We start from the raw sequence: 18,238 nt of genomic DNA, 5'->3' as shown, positions 1-18,238 counted from the left end.
AAAAACAGCCCAAAAACGTTAACCAAAATCAAGCTTAACCGTTGAGCTCGGATCCGAAGGAAAGGCCGATCCGTTATCGAGGCTCGCCCATCATTCGAACGGGCCAAATTCACGGCTCCTGAACAGCGAACAAGAAGACGCCGCGCGATTGGGCCACTCTCTCTCTCTCTCTCTCTCTCTCTCTCTCTCTGCGGACTGTTGAAGCTCGCTCCGTTCTTCTTGGAGCTTCACCTCCGGCGATTGGAGCTCCTCGATCTCCCGAAGCGATTCGCCGAACGGGAAAATGAGGCTCTGGCTTTTCACCATCGCCTTGCGGATTCGCGGCAGAAAGCAGCCGTCCCCGCTCGCCTCGCGCTAGTTTTCGCGGCTTAGCTCGCAATCGGATCGGTGCGTTCCGGTCATGCTTCGACTACGCTCGTGATCGAATCGACGGTCGTGGTTTCATCGTGCAGGCCTTCGTTCGGCATCGCCTTCGACATCGACGGCATGGTCCTCCTCGGACACAATCCCGTCGGCTGTTCTCCGCGCGCGCTCAGGAGATTGTACGACGATTCTGGTAAAGCTTTCGCCATCGCTTGCTGATATACCTGCGAGGCCTATGTCGTGCTGGTGATCTTGCCGTTTCGCGTGTTTTACAATGTTCTACGTCGGGAATCCATGTCTTTTTTCGCTGATCGATACCGAGTTTTCTGATGGACTGTAAGGGCGGCGGATATCAAGATTCGTATCTGCTATTTGATAGCCAGCTATCACTTACTTTGCGTTCTACATCTTTTCAGGAAAGTTGAAGATACGTTTCGTGTTCTTAACAAATGGTGAGTGTTCCTGATTGGTAGACTTCAATAGGTCCTAGTAATTGCTTTAATGTGTTAGTAAATTTTGCTATTACATTTCTCACTTTCGATATGTGTTACCAAATGTGACCGTTCAATAGAATCATCACCGATGAGTGCCATGATATAATGGTCAAAAAACTAAAGTTTTCAAGTTGCGGGCTGGACATCATATGCTTATTGTGGTTGATTATTCACTTATCGGCAAGTATTGTTACTTTTAAGATCTAATAGTAATCGTCTCAGTGATTTTGAGATTGCTGCTATCTCATGTTTAACTTATTCAAGCAATTTGAATCTGTGACACCTTTTGAGATGCCCTTACCTATAATCATTCAATATGTTATTCCCTTGAAATAAGAGATTTCACTTGTTAATTCCTGAAGAAGCAAGGATTAGTTTTTACTGCACGCTGCTGATAGCAATGGCTGATTCAGGAGGTGGCTTTTCTGAATCCAAAAGAGCCCAGGCCTTAGGTCAACTATTAGGAGTGAACATTTTACCTTCCCAGGTCGTTTGTCTCTCATGTTACAAAATCTGCTTGCCCTCACAATTTTGCTTGTTGTCAGGTCCAGAACTACTTTGTTTCGTTTGTCTCTCATATTTTGACCAAGATAATTTGCAGGTAATACAGGGCCACACACCTTTTAAACAAATGGTAAATAGGTATGGATTTGTTGGACTATCTCCTTGACCAATGTCCAACAAGAAATGCGCCATGCTAATGTAAATCAGAACTGAGCATTTTCTATAACATTTGCTTTTTTTCATCTATCTCACTCATGATTATGAAAATCTATGATTGCGAAATAAAATATAGTGCATGTGTATTATTAGCTTAATAAGAATTCTCCTGTACAAGAATTATTTATAAGTACACAATTTAGTAAGTTCAAAACCGTGAAAATAGACTTTATTGAATGTAAATTTCTTATATGTGTATGTGGATATCAAAGAACATGTCTCATATCTTCATCTCATGTGCTTTGTTCTTGGAAACTAGGGGAATGCGCTACCTATATTATATTATACAAATTGAAAAGACTGAGAAGAGTGCCAATGCATGTACTAACTATTCTAAAAGAATTTGAGTAGGCTTTTCTATTTTACTCACGACTATGCTTCTCTATTTTATTCATCTGTTTCCTAATTGAGGTTTTTGCACAGATTTGAGAATGAACTTGTCATTGCTGTTGGCAAAGGGGAACCTGCTGCTGTGATGTCCGAATATGGATACAAGTAAATATTTTGACCACTTCTCTAGGTTTGCAAATGTACCCAGCAATGTCTCAATTACTTGCTCGTGCATGCAGGTGTGTGGGTGGGGGGAGGGGAAGAGAGAGAGGCAATAGGGATAGAGATATGTATTTAATAAAACTGATATCGATGGATATTACTTTAATGTCTAGGTAATATGTAGGAGCAAGCAAAGTTAATAGAAAGCACTCAAGTTCTCAGGGACTTGAGTAATCGGAGAGGAGTCCTTTCCATAAATCATCTTAGTTGTCTGTGTTCAATACTGTTCTTCCTGGAACAAGAACTCCGACAACTTGATTCTCCCTTTTTTCCTCTCCGGTCAACCCTCTTTCCGCTTATATATTTTCTACGCAGAAATGTTCTGTCAATTGATGAGTACACTAGATACTTTGATGCCATTGATCCACTGGCGCCATACAAGAGATGGACAACAAATCCAGACATTGACCAGAATAGCAGTTCTAATGAGATGGTGAAGAGAAAAATTGCTGTGCAAACACGGAGAGTTCAGGCAGCATTTGTAGTCAGTGATTCTGTTGACTGGAGCAGAGATATTCAGGTTGTGACCACTCTAATGGATCTTGTCCTTTCTTAGATTATATAATTCAGCTGTTGAGTCCATACTGGGCTTTTAGTCACGCAAATTCTAAATCTTTGAACTGATTATTGATAGACACTAGGCTTTGTTTGTTTGTTCAGTAAATACTCTGCAACTTTAGTCATCATCTTTTTAGTAGTCTAGTGGGCGCTGAAATATAGTTTGAAAGAAGTGATAAAATGGAGTGTTATCATCTATCTATCTGTCTGTGTACATTAAACTAATTTGGCGATACTCAAGTTTGGGTTTAGGTGCTGTGTGACATATTGAGAACTGGAGGGCTTCCTGGAAGGGAGACTGGAAAGCAACTGCACCTGTTTTTTGCAAATGATGACCTAGAATACCAGGTAAACTATGCCATTTGTGATGCGAGCTGCAATCTTGAGTTTTTGAAACCTTAGTGGAACTAAAGCTGGCTGATGACTAGCTGACAAAGTGTAAAGGCGGGCTACTTTTCCTGCTGGACGTCTGGGTATGGGAGTTTTCAGGATTGCGTTAGAAGCAATCTATAACAGGTACTAATGAGGTTTCACTTCTCAATGTATAGTTCTGCATGGAGTTTGATCTAATAATCTCCACAAAAAATTAAAGAATGGCCTATAAGATCCTTGTGTAGGCCTAATTTGCCTCAGTGCGGCATAGTGACATGCATTAATCTTCGATCTTATGTTGTGCATTGTTTACCTGTCCCTGTTCTGCAGAACACATCCCATTCCGCTGGCATATACATCATATGGGAAGCCAAATCCATTTGTCTATGCAAATGCCGAGACCGTGTTAAGGAATCTCACGCCATCTTCGTTAAGCAACCTAGATGTAGAGGACACAACAAACTCTGGAATTCGTTGTTTCAAAACCCTATACCTGATAGGAGATAATCCAAAAATCGACATTAGAGGCGCACGGCAGGTATATTTCATACTGAGAACTGTATTTTATCATATCAGTAATTTTATTTCCAAACATAATCACCAGTACCGATAAAAACTCCTTCAGGCAGGAGATCTGTGGTTTTCTATATTAACAAGGACTGGGGTATTCAAGGGAAAGGATAATCATTCAGAGTTCCCTGCGGACTTGGTAGGTAGTTGTAATCTTAACAAAATTCAGACATTTCTCTCTCTGTCTCTCTCATTTCTCCTCATATGTACGTTGGTGTGAGTTGATGATAGGTTCCTTAGTAAGCAGATCGCGTTCATTCCAGCATGTTCACTTCTTTGGCTTAGAGATTTTAGATATGTGATCCTAGTGGAAAGTCATGGTTGAGACTGCAGATCATTGATGCCACCATGAAAACATTCAGAAGTAAATACATTGCGTTACCACTTAGGCCTTGTTTGGTTCACTTTGGAGTAAAAAACAGGAAATGGAATCCCATTGCAGCCCATCTTTGGATGGATTTATGATCATAGAATCAAAGAGCCCAGTTAACGGATACACCTAAAAATGTAGAATTGGATTTGCTCAAGTAGAGGTGGTGGTAAGATTCCTTGAAAGAAAAAAATCCAGGAACCCAGCCCACTCAGTAGTCTTGAGCTTCATCATCTTCAGATCCTACAAAGTTAGAACTCTCTGTCTTTCTCCATTCATCATCTTCAAATCCTTCCATGTGAATTTCGCCTGCCTCTTCATTTTATAGCCCCCACATTACTCTACTAGGTGAAAGTATTTCTCTCTTGCCATTGTGAAACTTGTTTGGTCTGTTTATGGAGATGTCAACCACGAAGATCACATTGGCTTGGGTGGGGACATAAAGTTCCGTTTACGCATTTGGCTGAGTTGCTGTTACTCCATTAATTCTCGCAATTGGGTCTTTGACTCAAAACACAATAAAAATAAGAATATCACAATGGCTTGAGGTAACAGCTGTGAAGTAGTTTGAAGTTACAAGGGAATGGCTTTATCTTCGTTGCTGCAGATTTTGTGTGAAATGCTTGACTTTTGAGATTTTGAGGAGCTATATCTAATTTTTTGTGAAATGCTTGTGTGAACTGTATGATCCTTCTAGATGACAATAATTGGGAAATTGTCGAGGGATACTACGTGGTTCTTCATTCTGTTTCTATCCCTAGTTTTTCTTTATCCACTTTGGATATGTTGATTGGAGAAATATTTTACACATTCCATTCTGACACGTTTTTACCTCACTTTGCATCTCACATCGGACATTTCTCCCTTCATCCGTAAATTGAAACCAAACAATAGAGAATGAACCCCATACCTAGGAATTTGATTGCTTAGATTGTGATTCCTTTTCATGATTCCATGGCCATGAACCAAACATGGCCTCAAGTGGTTTTGAGCTGTCAGCGTGGATAATCCTCCCATGCTTATATGGCTTGATTTGCTGTGCTCTGGGTGATCTGTGAATTCTAATTGGTTGGATGAAACATGTCTGAACCTTTTCCTTCTTCAGCCTAGCAAAATGTCAGTTTTTCCAAAATATGCCCGAAAAAAAATAATTGAAAGCCACTTTTATGGGGAATTTGTCTTCTCTCCAAATTTTCCAAGGTTAAAAGTGCATCTGAAAATCGCTTACCCCAATTGAACTCTTTTATGTTTACTTATGCAGGTCATGGATACTGTAGAGGATGCTGTCGACTTTATCTTGAGAAAGGAGTGCGGTTATTGACACAAAAGATGCCTTTTTTCTTTATGTATTATCTTAGCATCATCAATTCTTTGGAATCTAAAACAATCTTTCCATTCGGTGTTTTCCATATCTTAATTAGTAACCATTAGTCGCTAGTCTTCTCTGTATTTTTCTTATCACGTTTCACGCATGTCATTCCCCAAAGGTGGTCAGTATCCCATTTGAATCAAGTAGCATTAAACGAACAATTTATGGTTCTCCTTGCTCTTTTTTCAACCGATGCGATTTCGTTTACATACTTGATTTTGGAAAATATCCTAATCTTCCTTCTTATATTTATATGTGATCTCGTTTCCCATGATAAAATTGGGACAATTTTCTATAAATGTTGAGATATAATGTTTATTCAATGGTAGACCTGTTAAAATGAGTTATGAACCTATCTTTTACCCATATTTTATAAATCGAGTTGTTATATATATGAATTTTTTTTTTTTGTAACTTTATTCCTATATTTAAATGGGTTTGGAACCTAACTTTAAACCTATATTCAATAATATAGGGTAAATGATTTCAAACTTACCCCGAAACTATATCCATCTCCCTTTTTAATTTTTCATTCCCTCACTCAGGATTTCGTTTATATAAATTAGTTGTTTTGTAAATAGATTATAATTAAGTTTGGAATAGTTAAATCCAAAATAATAAATAGGGTAAATGGTTTCACAACTTATTTCACTTATATGACTTTCCTTTTACTTTCTCGTCTTTGTTCGTTTTCATGTTCTCATTTCAATTTGGATATGAGTTTTTAAATTAGGTTAATTCAAATATGCATTTTTGGACATATATCAAAATAGATAAAAATATATCAATTAAATGGAATTATTTTCTGATTTGACTCGATGTATCGTTTGTTGAGTCTATCCAATGGCCTTTTTTTATGGCACTAAAATCATTCTGGCGACGCAAGGGTCAGCGATTGACGCGAGAGCCCAAAAGATGGGATAAAGAAAACGATGTGATACCGAGTCAGGTCGTAGGGAATAAGATTTTAAACGGAAACGATCGCGACCGACACTCCTATCACGTCATTTTTCCAGCGGTGTCTTTGACTCTCAGGCCCTAGCTCACTGTGCTGTGGTTCTACTTTTGTCCCTTCTTGTTTTCATTAATTCCATCGTTCTAATTAGTTGGCGACAGGCTGTTTTCTTGTATTGATTGCACAGGAATCGCGTGACCATAAGGGAGGGATGGACAAGATTAGACCAACACGAGGACTGAGATCAGTAGTTTTGATTAGTCCGTCCAAGACAGTTTTAAGTTCAGGAGGATCTTAGAACATTTTCCAACGTTTTTAGAACACTCGAAAGAGAAACGAATTGGCTGTGGGTCTCTTATATCTTTAGCAGGTTGGCTCAAGAATAAGTTCTTTTGGACTTGATTTTGGATAGTAGCGTGAATTTTGTTTGTCAGGTCATGTCTGTAATCAGATTTTGCATGAAAACTTACTGTATGGTCTATAAATCTTATGTAGTTTAACAATTGGTCACGTGGGCTCATAGTGAGATTTACCTTATTAATGACTGAGATGATTTTAGGTCGTATGTTTTGTAGAGCATATGATAATTTCTCATTTCACACTTGGTTGTTTTTCTTGGCCCTCCACCAAAATCTTATTCTATTAGGCTGTGAATCGTCAAACACATGTATCCTTTCAATAGGCCTAATTCACAGCTCTTGAGCTTCGAACATGAAGACATGATTGAGTCAAGACAGTTGTTGAAGCTCGCTCTGTTCTTCTTGGAGCTTCATTTCCAGTGGTCACCAATGACCGGCTAGAGGAAGAAGGAATTGAGTAAAAAAAACTAAAAAATATATTACGTCGGTAAAAATCAAAAAAATATTATTACAAATTATCTATGTTAATATCGGATGGACTAAATTTGCACAAATGCAAAAAAATTATCATTCAATTAACAAAATTTAAAAAAAAAAAAATTTCCACAATTGAATTAGCACATTTGTAATAAATTTAAGATTTTTTTGGTAATTTTTCTCCTGTTCAGTACATGAATGAAATTTACCAACTCTTTGTCCCGTTGTCTTCAATCATTACATCTACATCCTCCCGATAAGAAGCAGGTGACGCGTTGACCAAAACATACCCTTACTCCATATGGTTGAGGGCATAGCGTCAGTGTGATCATCGTAACGAGGAGGCCACCTGATGAAAATTCTCATTTCTTTGCAGGTCGCGCTAGAATTGAAGCAACAACATCATTCGCTGGTTTGCTCTGTTCTTCCTGTGAAGGTATGTACAAGGACCTACTTCCACTCAGATTATATCTTGCTGAATTCCATGTTGAATCATCTCGATCTCATGCCGGCATCATATGATCTTCTCATTTCATCATGACCAAAAGTAACTTGCCTTTTGAATTGATGCTTTGGAGTATGTTTGAGAACTTACCGCTTGCATTGAACTACCTCCAGAGAGTTTTTTTGATGGAGAACAATAATTATCCACAAACTTATCCGAGTTTCCAATACTTTCCTCCTCCGTCAGCATGGATCGATCCGGATTCTATATCGTCCAATGACAATAAAACTCCAACGTGGGTTATTGTTGGCGTAGTCATTGTTGCCGTCATGCTCTGCGGTTTCCTTTTCTACTACATCCGGAGGCGAGAGAAGAAAATCTGGAAAAAAGTGGCCTTAGCATCTGCTTCGGCCACAAAGCCATCTCCTCCCGCTTCGCCGATTAAGGATCTAGATCTACCTGAGGAACCTGGCACTAAGCCTTGGCCTGGCATGCCGCCTCCCATGATGGCGCCAATCGCCATGGCACCCCCAATTACCATCCCGGGTGATTGTCAGATATGCGGGCATAGAGGAGGGAGATATTATTTCAAGTATACTTGCCCTGAGTGTAGGCATAAGTTAGTGTATGATGAAACGTATCCAAACGATTAATGAGACAGAAATCACAATAGTTTTTCTCATCTTAGTGTATGCACATTAATTTGGAAGCTTCTATCTATGTTTTGTGTGAAACTTGAATGATGCATGACGATAAATGGTCTACTTTACTGTACAATGTTGGAGATTCGATTATCGAATAACTTTGTGTTAGAGGATTTATCGAATTTCTTCTTATAATATATAGGGCAATTCTATGGTCATTGATAGATAGATTCTCGAATCATAACGAATTATAACTCTTTGAATTTTTTCTTAACTTCTATATAAAATGTCGTAAATTGACCAATTAATCCACATACACAATAAACGAGTTCTTGCTTTTGGTGGAGAATCATTTGATAGATTCACTCTATTATTACTTCATATTCCTAAGAGAGTCATCAAGACTAAGCCACGATACTCGCAAAATAGAATGGACTATTTTATTCGCATTTTTGGGGTGGCCTTGTACTCCAGTCCATACTGGGGACCTAAACCCCGTCCGAAATGAGTTGCAGAGGAAGGACATCTAAGAAGTGTCACGTGAGTGAACGGAAGTGCGGTTGTGACACAAAATCTTGGAAGTCCGACAATCAATAGATGAGACGACGTCAGTTGTTTCTCGTAGGATCCGGCTAGTGTAACGGTGTTGTGTGGCCACGGTTTTTCATTGCCAAAAGTAAGAAATTGAAAGAGCAAAAGGAGCCGCGGGATGGGATCCTTCCAGTATATTAAAAGAAATAAAATTCAAGTGATGGTGCCGAGTGAAACCCCACATTGCCTTTTTAGTAACTTCCATTGTTCATTGATGTAATTAGGCTTAGCTTAGCCTCGTCGCCCCCACGGACCATGCACTTCCTTGCAATAAATCAAAACTTCTTTATGACGCCAAAAACGGAAAAGATAAAAGATAAACAATAATCAAAAAATTATCGGGCCTAGACAATGCTAAACTAGACAACCACGCGAGCAATCAAATGCCAAACTTTTGATAGAATTGAAAGATAAAGCAATCGAATGGCATGACTGGGCTTTGCAGAAGGTACATCATATGATTAGGACAAAAAGAAAGAGACGCCCTACGTAATAAGTTAAATGAGTAGAATCAAATTTTTAATAATCAAGTTGAATCGAGTTCAATTTCGAACCTTAATATTGAGTTGAGCTTGAGTTTTGGGGATTTGAAACTGAATTTTGTTTATTCACGATTCAATATCAAAGCATCGATTTCAAGTCAAATTTTGCATCAAAATAAAATTTTTTAAATAATAGCTTGAAGTGACTATTTTATTGAAAAGTATCTGTAGTAAACATTATATTAAATAAGAGTCCAAATGATATATTTAGTCTCAAATAAAGTATTTCTAGCTTCACCAACTAACGAAACCTTGTCCACATCCAATGGTATTCTTGTCCGGCCGGCCACGTGTTCCCTATTCCCTTTGGGAGGGGAACACCCTATCATTTCCTTGTACCACGCTCGGGCAACCCCGGAGAAGGCATCGCGAGAGTCAAGGTGGGATCCGAACCCTTCCTTTTGGTTGGGTTGTATGGAGAGCCTCATGGGGATGTTATCCCGTACTACTTCCCCTCACTTGTCTTAAATGGGCATGAGGAGAAGTCATCTCGGGATATCCAATTCAGGAGGAGCCTTTTAAGGACATGTTCAAGTCCATCCAAGTACTTTTTATATTTTTATTTTCTCCCTCTTTGTTTCATGTTTGTGTTTTCTTTTCTTTCTTCTTCTTCCTCTCCCCCTCTCGCTCTGCCTCGGATCCGCCTTTGCCGCCATCATCAGCCACCTCTCTCTCTCTCTCTCTTTCTCTCTCTCTGCCATTTGTCGTTATGATCAAGACCAGCTTTTCTTCGGAGCAAACCATTACAGTAGAACCGAGGTCGTTATTGATTCTAAGTTTCACTCCTCGAAATCGTTCGAAGAAGATTCCACAAAGCCAAAGCAGGCGAGCTTACAAAAATACGATTCCTTTATCCCAAGATTCAATGCAAATTTTTATCCGATTTGAGCCGCTTCCTTTGAGGCAACCCAAGGGCCCCAAAGATGTTCGATGAAATACCTGAATGGGTCTATTTTGCTTTAACAATGGATAATTTTCTCATGTGATAATGCCATTGTCCAGGGCTTCCATATATTAAATCGCTCAACGAGAAGGTGCTGATCACAATAGGAATGGGCACAGAAGACTGCTACTTTTGGAAGCAGCTATGCAAGGCGTTACCAGGCACATACATGCTCACTGGCGTCTTGTGGCTCAACAACGAAACATCGCCCCTAGGTGGTGCACGCTAAAGCCTTAGCCGAAGGAAAAGAAAGATACTTGTGGAAACAATTTATCTAGGCGATAATAAGCCATGGAAGAATTCATTAATAAGCACGTATGATCGAAATGACCATTGGGCTCGAGGGATTTGTTGAAGCTGATGAAGATGCTTGTAACTAGAGAACAAGAAGTTTTGAGGAAGAAGCTCAGAAGCCGTGATTTAGGATGAGGAATGAAGTCATTGTGGAGCTCCAAGAAAAAGGGCATTATATCGAGTGAATTAGGAGCGTGGAGAACATGTTATGAAGGAAAAAGTACTATGAGCAAATTGGTAGCGTTGAATTTGCTTATTAAGTTTGAGCACTCTGTGGTCGGCCTCTTATTTACCTTTTCGCATCTTTGCTCTGTTTGCAATCAGTTCTATTAATAAAACTTCGTTGATGTCATCTGGATCCTGATTTATTTGGCTGTAGCCTCGCCAATTGAGTTGAGGAGGTTTTTGTAAGATTAAACTAACAAAATGATTTGGGTCACTATCAACTAGTATTAGAATATCGTTTTACAAAAGTTATTGTCCGGAGAATATTGCTTCAGCAAGAAGTGAGCCAATATGACATTTTTGCAACATACCAAAACCAAAGGCAACGTATTAGAAAGCATTCATGTCAAGTGCCTTAGAGGCCAGAAAAGCTCGGACCATGGAGCAAACCACACTATTGAACCAGACAGTTATCTTGACCCCTTAGTAATTTTCAATAACTAGTGGCAAACGCGATATTCAGCACCATTCGAACTATGAGATTTGTACTTGGCATTGATTTTTTTTTTCCAGGACGATGAATTGCAGAGAATAGAGGCAATGCACTGAATATAACAGACTCAAGCTTTAAATTAACTTCAACAAGTAAAGAGTTGGCGAGACAGTTTCACAGAACGCTTTTCAGCGGACAGCCTACATCCTTTCTGATTTGCTTCTAGAAGTTGGTCGCAAGCTGTTGTGAATGTTATGCCTATATGATTATCGTGCACTCTTGTTCCTAGCAATAACACTACAACTCCTTTTAAGCCTATAGCTAATATCATTACCAACTGATTCATCTTCCTTGCAACATCTTCCCTGCCAAGACTCCGCAACCACCTCTTTGTCCAACTCTCTGGCAACGCAACTTCTCCCTTCAGCGACATCTCTTCTCTCACCTTCAATGTGCATCAAACTCGATGTATCCTAAGTCTTCCGCAAACCCAGCAACTGCAATCCCTATTTTGCTCAACAACTTATTGGCATCAGGCAATTTGATATACTGAAGCCCTGGACAATGGTATAATCACATTAGAAATTTGAAATCATGCATTGCTAAAACATAATAGACCCATTCAGGCATTTCAAACATCTGTAGGGGCGCGTGGGGTGCCTCAAAGGAAGAGGCTCAAATCAGACCGTAATTTGCAATGAATCTTGAAATAAAGGAATCAATTTTGTAAGTTCACCTGCTTTTGTTTCGTGGAATCTTCGACAAACCAAATTGAGGAGTGAAACTGAGAATCTCCAATAAGCTCGGTTCTGCTCTAATGACTTGCTTCGAAGAAAAGCTGGTGCTGATCATACAACGAGATGGCAAAGAGAGGGGGGCTGATTATGGCGTTGAAGAAGGATGTGAGGCAGAGTGAAAGAGGCGTGAAAGATGCAGAAAGAAAAAAGAAAGAAAAGAAAGCAAAAACATGAAACGAGAAAGAAAAAAAGTACTTGGACGAGGATGCCCCTATACGCGGACAAGGTTTGGTTATTTGGTAAAGCCAAACACATATTCGAGACTAAGTAGACCACTTGAGGCCTTTATTTGAGACATTATCCACTTTGGACCTTTTTTTTGAGAAAACGGCTCCACTTTGAGCGCTTATTGGAAATTTTCCCCCAAATCAGTTAATAGCCCAATTGCATCATTATTATTATTATTATTTTTTGTTAAATGAAACGCCTTATCTTACAGGCCTTCGGGCATTGACCCCACTAAAAATATGTGGTAGTTCCATCTCAGAATGCTAGCAAGTATGATGCGAGTTGTCTCCAAAACTTCATAAGCCTCCTCTGAAACATGCGCATATCCAATCAAAGCATGACTCCTGAAATATAAAACCACAATCAATCTTGCAAGAAAGTTTCAAAAAGTGAATAAGATGATAAAATTATGCAGTCAAATCAACCGGTAATGCATATCAACTAATGTCTATCATGTTTAATCTCTTTGTCAATGTATAATATATGCAAGAACATAGAGAGAGGCTCTTCTAAATTCCTCAAAAGATACTGATGAAAGTCAAATATGTAGGTCCAACAACGTTTGTTGAGATTGAAATACAACAAATGATCTATATATAAAAGGAACCAGTATCATATGACAAATATCATAAATCACACGGGAATCTCTAGGAATTAAGGAAAGAAATTGTGTACTTGGATTATGCGCATCAAATCATTTCATTTTCTCACATCACCAAATGCAAACATTTTTACATTGAAGCAACATTCACCTGGTCATTAACTCATCTCCTACCTGGTACATGAGATCAATAAGATATTCTACGTGCTCGATGCCTAATCTGCCTTTGATAAAAGCTTCCAAGATAGAGAAACATGTTATTACCAAAAAAATGACCAAGGCTAGTTATAAATCAATAGATAAGCCTTCTCTCCTCTTTTTTTTCCCCCTTTTTTAATCTAGCGCAGTTATCGAAGAAGGATGATGAAACAATATGTTTTTGATGAAAACTGATTTTGTTCCCAAGCCAGCTAAATTAAGAACTTCTCAAGTACCCAATCGACTAAATTATTGAAGATGTTAATATCAAGAGTCAACCTACGCATCAAAAGTTAAATGAGTGGCAGAGATTGACTTTACACTCTGCCTGAAATGAAATCTTCATGATTGAAAAATAAATACCTGGGAGATCAACTACTTTAATTCCTATTTAAGTTATTTTTAATCTAATTGTAAAAAATAGGAGAATGCAGAAATACGTCATCCACCAATTAGATTTCCATTTTTTTTTTTTAGAATAAAAATCTTAAGCAATAATTAAGGAAGAGACAAATGTGTGTAGGTAATGTGCACGACACAAGTTCAGTTTTCCTCACTAACCGGTAGAAACAATTCATGTTGGTGCCAACAAACCAAGTTTTGGCTCAAACCTTACTAGCTCCATGAGGCTAATTGGATATTTCATGGGTATGACATCCACTGAATATATGAATTCCCTCGTGACACAACAAAAAATAAAGAAAAGAAAAATGAGAAACAATGTCATAGTATTGAAAAATTACCAAGCCTAGACAATGCTAAACTAAATGGAGAAAATATTGGGTGGTCTGGGAGCGCCATGCCAATGTGGTCCCGGACCAATCATGGAGCGCCACGTGGACCGACGAGGCGCCGTGGGGCCGGCTCACCAAGATGGAATTTCTGCTGGTAAAATAATCTTCTTTCTCTCTCCTCTCGCCTGAGAATATATTAGGTACGTCTTATACTCCAGCCTAACAAACAAGAAGGCGGTGGGAGCGACACGTGTCTTCGTGGGACCCATAAGGTCAGGCGCCATCTTCCTCTCTCCTCAATCTCAACTCAGCGCTTCTTTCTCTCTCTTTCTCTCTCAAATAACTCGGCCGCTGGCTCGGCTCGGGCTGGCGTAAGAAAGGACGGGTAATAAATGCGCAACGCTCCCGCTTAAATTTTCACTCTCCTTGCTTGAAATTTTTAGGTTTTGTCTCTCTTTCGTGGAAGAGTAGACGGAACGAGCTACACTTACTTCCTCTGTTTCCTTCTCAGCGCATCCCATCCCCTCCGCCTCCGCCTCCGCCTCCGCCTCTCCAAAAAGCCTCGCCGGTCATCTACCTCTATCACGTCGCCTCCTCCAAGAGCCCCGCCGGTCGCAGCTGGTTTCTCAAACCTTTGCCTCCGACTGTTTCCAAAACGGAGATCGAGGTTTGTGCTCACGTTGGTCTCTCGGCAACTCCTGGGCCTTCGTCCGATTGCCTCCCTCCAACAAACTCGTCATCAACTCCGACTCCGAGCCGCTGCCGCCGCCGATGGCGTCCTCCATCTCGGTATATGCTTGTCCTCCCCCTCCCTCGGGCCGAAGACGCCGCCGCCTCCGCCGAGAAGTCGGCCTCCGGCAGAGGGAGGCGACCTCGGTCTCATTCCCGGCGGCGCCCGGAGCCCCGCCGTCGACCGGGTGTTGTCCCCTGTCGGCCGGCCCAATCGGTCGCGAGGGGGATCTCGGTGGACCTAGGCGGCCGAAAGCGCGGCGAAGAAGAGAGAGCGCGGGCTAGAGGGCTGGGGAGGATTCCCACTCGCGTGGGACGAGGTACGTGACCGGCTACACCATCACCGGAGCTAGGGCTTTTCCTTGGACGTGAGCCGAATCGGGTCCATGGACGAGTTTGTGGAGGAGATAGAGCCTTGGTTCTAGGCCGCGTTAAAGGCGATGGAGGAGTTGGGGAAGGGCACGATCGCGAACCTGGCCCAGACGAGGGCCGCATGGTCGAGCACTATTGGTTGAGGAAGTCGAAACTCGCGCCGACCGGGTTCCTGAAGGCGCAGATTGAGAGCACGCTTGACACGGTCTGCAATTTCGCTGTTCTTCTTTAATTGCTGTTTCCTGAGTTTAATGAGCTCGTGGTAATGATAATAATGATATCTATTGCTCCTATTCTAGAGGATTCTTAGAAGAGAAGCTTGACGATCGGTTTATTTGTTGACATTTGCCGAATGCCAAGTGTCGAGTTCTTGAAAGATGATCAAATTTTCATATGTTTCGGAGCTATTATTCATTGGAGCAAGTTCAATAAGACAGGAAGCTCGTGACTTTTAACTTACAATGTTGGACACTCCTGCCATATAGGTTGTCTTTCGGTCGACTTAGATGGATGTTGGAGCTCCCAAATGACATAGAGATAGTCAGATAGATCGGTATCCTTTGCTAATGGAACAAGTGGAGAGTAGTAGTGGTCATCAGCACATAATTGATGTAGAGAGAAATGGGGATGCCTCATTGACAGCATCTCATGGTGATCAGCAACGCAGGGTAGACTCGACAGAGGATGAGGATGGACTTTCGCCTATCATGCCAGCCCCTGCAGATCAAACAACTGTAAATTCATCAAACTGATTGAACTCCATAAATTCCTCTAGCATGAGAAGAAGGAGTGGTGATTACCACCAGCATCGAACAAGTCCATTGAATTCTAGACTATGGATTTCAGTGGAGTTAGTTGTCACCGTGGGTCAAATTATAGCATCCATAGTGGTTTTGTCATTGTCAAGACATGAAAATCCAGAGGCTCCACTATTTGCATGGGTTGTAGGTTATGCATCTGGTTGTGTGGCAACGCTGCCTATTGTTTCTTGGCGTTATCATTCGGCAACCGTGGTAGTGATCAGCAGTCCAGTCGATCCCATCGAGGACTTCTCATAGCGAGCCAATCGAGCCTAGCTCTTATACAGCTATCTCTGTCACACAGTCCACAGATGAGGGCAATCAACATTCTGAAGAATCGGCATCATGGAATGGCCAAATTGCAGACACTCTGAGTTCACGGTAAAGTTCAATCATTTCTTATGTTGCTCATGGATGATGATTGCTTCTCATCTATTCAAATTGAATTTCAATTTGCACGTTGTGGGATTGTTGGCATCATTCAGAATAACCTAGTCTATACAATCTATGATAGATGGAATCAACAGCTAATTTCGTTTTTGCAGAATTAGTGGGCTGGTGGACCATTTCAAGATGGCCTTAGACTGTTTTTTTGCTGTATGGTTTGTTGTCGGCTATGTGTGGATTTTTGGAGGTCACTCTTCACCTTCTGATACTCCAAAACTGTATAGGTACCAATTTATAGGGACACTGTTCTGTTCTGTCTATACATGTAATTGCTGTGCTTGATGAAATATATGTGTTGTGGCCCTTTTGCAGGTTATGTATAGTATTTCTAACTTTTAGCTGTATTGGATATGCCATGCCTTTTATACTATGTGCAACAATTTGTTGCTGCCTACCTTGCATAATGTCTGTTCTGGGCATCCGAGAAGACTTTTTCGCAGACAAGAGGAGCCACCTCAGAAACCATCAATGCTCTTCCTATCTACAAATTCAAGGTGAAGCAAGACTTAAATGCTGACGGTGAGGAATTTAACACAGGAGGAAGTGAGACAGAAAAGCATAAAACCCACTTATGTCCTCCCATTCCAATTCTGGAGTTCAAGCACCTTCCTGCTGAATTTTGACCTATAATGTAGGGCTAGCATTTGATTTCACGTCCTAAAAAGAAAGGCCTCGCCTCACATCTGCTTATACGTTCCTTAACATGGTGAAACTATCATCATAGCAGCAAGTCGCAAATGCTTACTATCGGCAGCTGGGCATGATATTTATCTTCAAGCAGACAAAGTGATGTTGCCATTGTATTTGTGCAGGTTTGCTGTATTTGCTTGTCAAGATATGCAGATAACGATGAACTTAAAGAGCTACCTTGTCACCATGTCTTCCACGTTGAGTGCATTGATAAATGGTTAAAGATCAATGCCTCATGCCCTCTGTAAAAGTGAGATTAGCGAGAGCAGTGGGCTTTCGCAATCTGACAGAGACAGCTAGAACTGAGGACGAGTTTCAAGTAGCTCAAGAATTTGCATAAGGGAGCTGCCCATGAATGTGCCAACTACAATGTTTGCTCATTGGACTTATGATGAAACAGGGCCTCTTCGCAGAGACGTGTATTGACTTGGCACAAGTAGCAAGAGGTTATATCTGCAAAGAGGTTCTCTTGCGACGCATCGGATGATTTATCATTGCTACACTACACTATGTAGAAGTGAATCTCTTGCTTGGGAGTGGTCCCACCTTCTCAGGACATGTAAATGTGAGGTCGAAGTTGAATGGTCGGCTCATACGCCGGGTCCCGTGAAACGATCTGGGGGTGCTGCAATGGCAAAGGAATCTTTGCGCACAGATCCTATCTCGGGATAATGGTAATGATGTATATAGCTCGTTCGAAAATACAGCACATGGTGTATTTAATCACGTAAATTGCGATAAACTGTAACTATTCATCGTGTCATGTTCTCCTATTTTGGAGCCCTAGAGTGGGCATGCTTAAGATAAATGGAGGACCTCAGTACAATTGCTGTTACAGACAGTCACCAAAGGCTGATCAAGAAATAGCTAGCATAGTGCGTAATCAAAGTTGTAGCAATACGCTAAAAAATTGCTGATATTTGCAGAGAACAACTTTAGTTTTTATCTTTCCTCTTTTAAATAAAAAGATTGAAGACAGATGAGCAATAGAATTTGGAAGAACGTGATGGACAAAAACTGATGATGGATAGAGCAATAGCAATTTAGTCTTTGGTTTTGTTTTAGATTCTGTTTGTTTCATAGATTTGGAAAATATTTTTTTTAATATTAATCACTTATATCAATTCAAATAATTAGTTCATGAAAAGTTCTCTCCATCCCTTGCAATTATGTATGTCTAAATATTTTTATGAACGTTAAAAATCTCTTATTCATTAATTTTTTTTAGGCAATACAAGTAATATTCATTTTTAAAAGTGATACAAATGCATAACTTTTAAGATGCACTGTACACAGTATCAAAGATCATTCCACACTATCCCTCACAAGATATGAGAGCATTGCGCAAGTGGTCGGTTTGGGACTC

The 18,238-nt window shown here is 40.4% G+C and overlaps 1 protein-coding gene, 2 long non-coding RNA genes and 2 pseudogenes across 3 annotated transcripts; 4 read left to right on the top strand and 1 right to left on the bottom strand.

Moving 5' to 3' along the window:
- Nucleotides 1-283: 283 nt before the first annotated feature.
- Nucleotides 284-5,538, top strand: LOC104432827 (annotated as a pseudogene).
- A 1,824-nt stretch (nucleotides 5,539-7,362) lies between these two features.
- LOC120290230 lies at nucleotides 7,363-8,383 on the top strand. The gene is made up of 2 exons (XM_039306037.1): nucleotides 7,363-7,595; nucleotides 7,778-8,383. Exons 1-2 carry the CDS (start codon nucleotides 7,512-7,514, stop codon nucleotides 8,255-8,257), a joined length of 564 nt encoding a protein of 187 aa, XP_039161971.1. The 5' UTR covers nucleotides 7,363-7,511; the 3' UTR covers nucleotides 8,258-8,383.
- A 1,414-nt stretch (nucleotides 8,384-9,797) lies between these two features.
- Nucleotides 9,798-10,970, top strand: LOC120290234. Its single transcript, XR_005548077.1, has 2 exons — nucleotides 9,798-9,925; nucleotides 10,384-10,970. It is a non-coding gene; the product is annotated as an uncharacterized LOC120290234 (long non-coding RNA).
- A 419-nt stretch (nucleotides 10,971-11,389) lies between these two features.
- Nucleotides 11,390-12,246, bottom strand: LOC120290232. The gene is made up of 2 exons (XR_005548075.1): nucleotides 12,013-12,246; nucleotides 11,390-11,833 (listed from the first exon to the last, which is right to left on the bottom strand). It is a non-coding gene; the product is annotated as an uncharacterized LOC120290232 (long non-coding RNA).
- Nucleotides 12,247-15,711: 3,465 nt separating this feature from the next.
- LOC104430525 lies at nucleotides 15,712-16,805 on the top strand (annotated as a pseudogene).
- The last annotated feature ends 1,433 nt before the right edge of the window (nucleotides 16,806-18,238 follow it).

This window comes from Eucalyptus grandis, chromosome 2 (genome assembly GCF_016545825.1).
Source record: "Eucalyptus grandis isolate ANBG69807.140 chromosome 2, ASM1654582v1, whole genome shotgun sequence".
NCBI lineage: Eukaryota > Viridiplantae > Streptophyta > Magnoliopsida > Myrtales > Myrtaceae > Eucalyptus > Eucalyptus grandis.
The sequence above is the reverse complement of the archived record's forward strand: the minus strand, read 5'-3'. Positions and strand labels throughout refer to the sequence as shown.

What these genes read in the sequence shown, in the direction of transcription:
- LOC120290230 (XM_039306037.1), top strand. Translation starts at nt 7,512, where the DNA reads ATGAAAATTCTCATTTCTTTGCAGGTCGCGCTAGAATTGAAGCAACAA. An exon ending in GCTCTGTTCTTCCTGTGAAG is followed by an intron (nt 7,596 to 7,777) that starts GTATGTACAAGG and finishes AACTACCTCCAG; the next exon opens with AGAGTTTTTTTGATGGAGAA.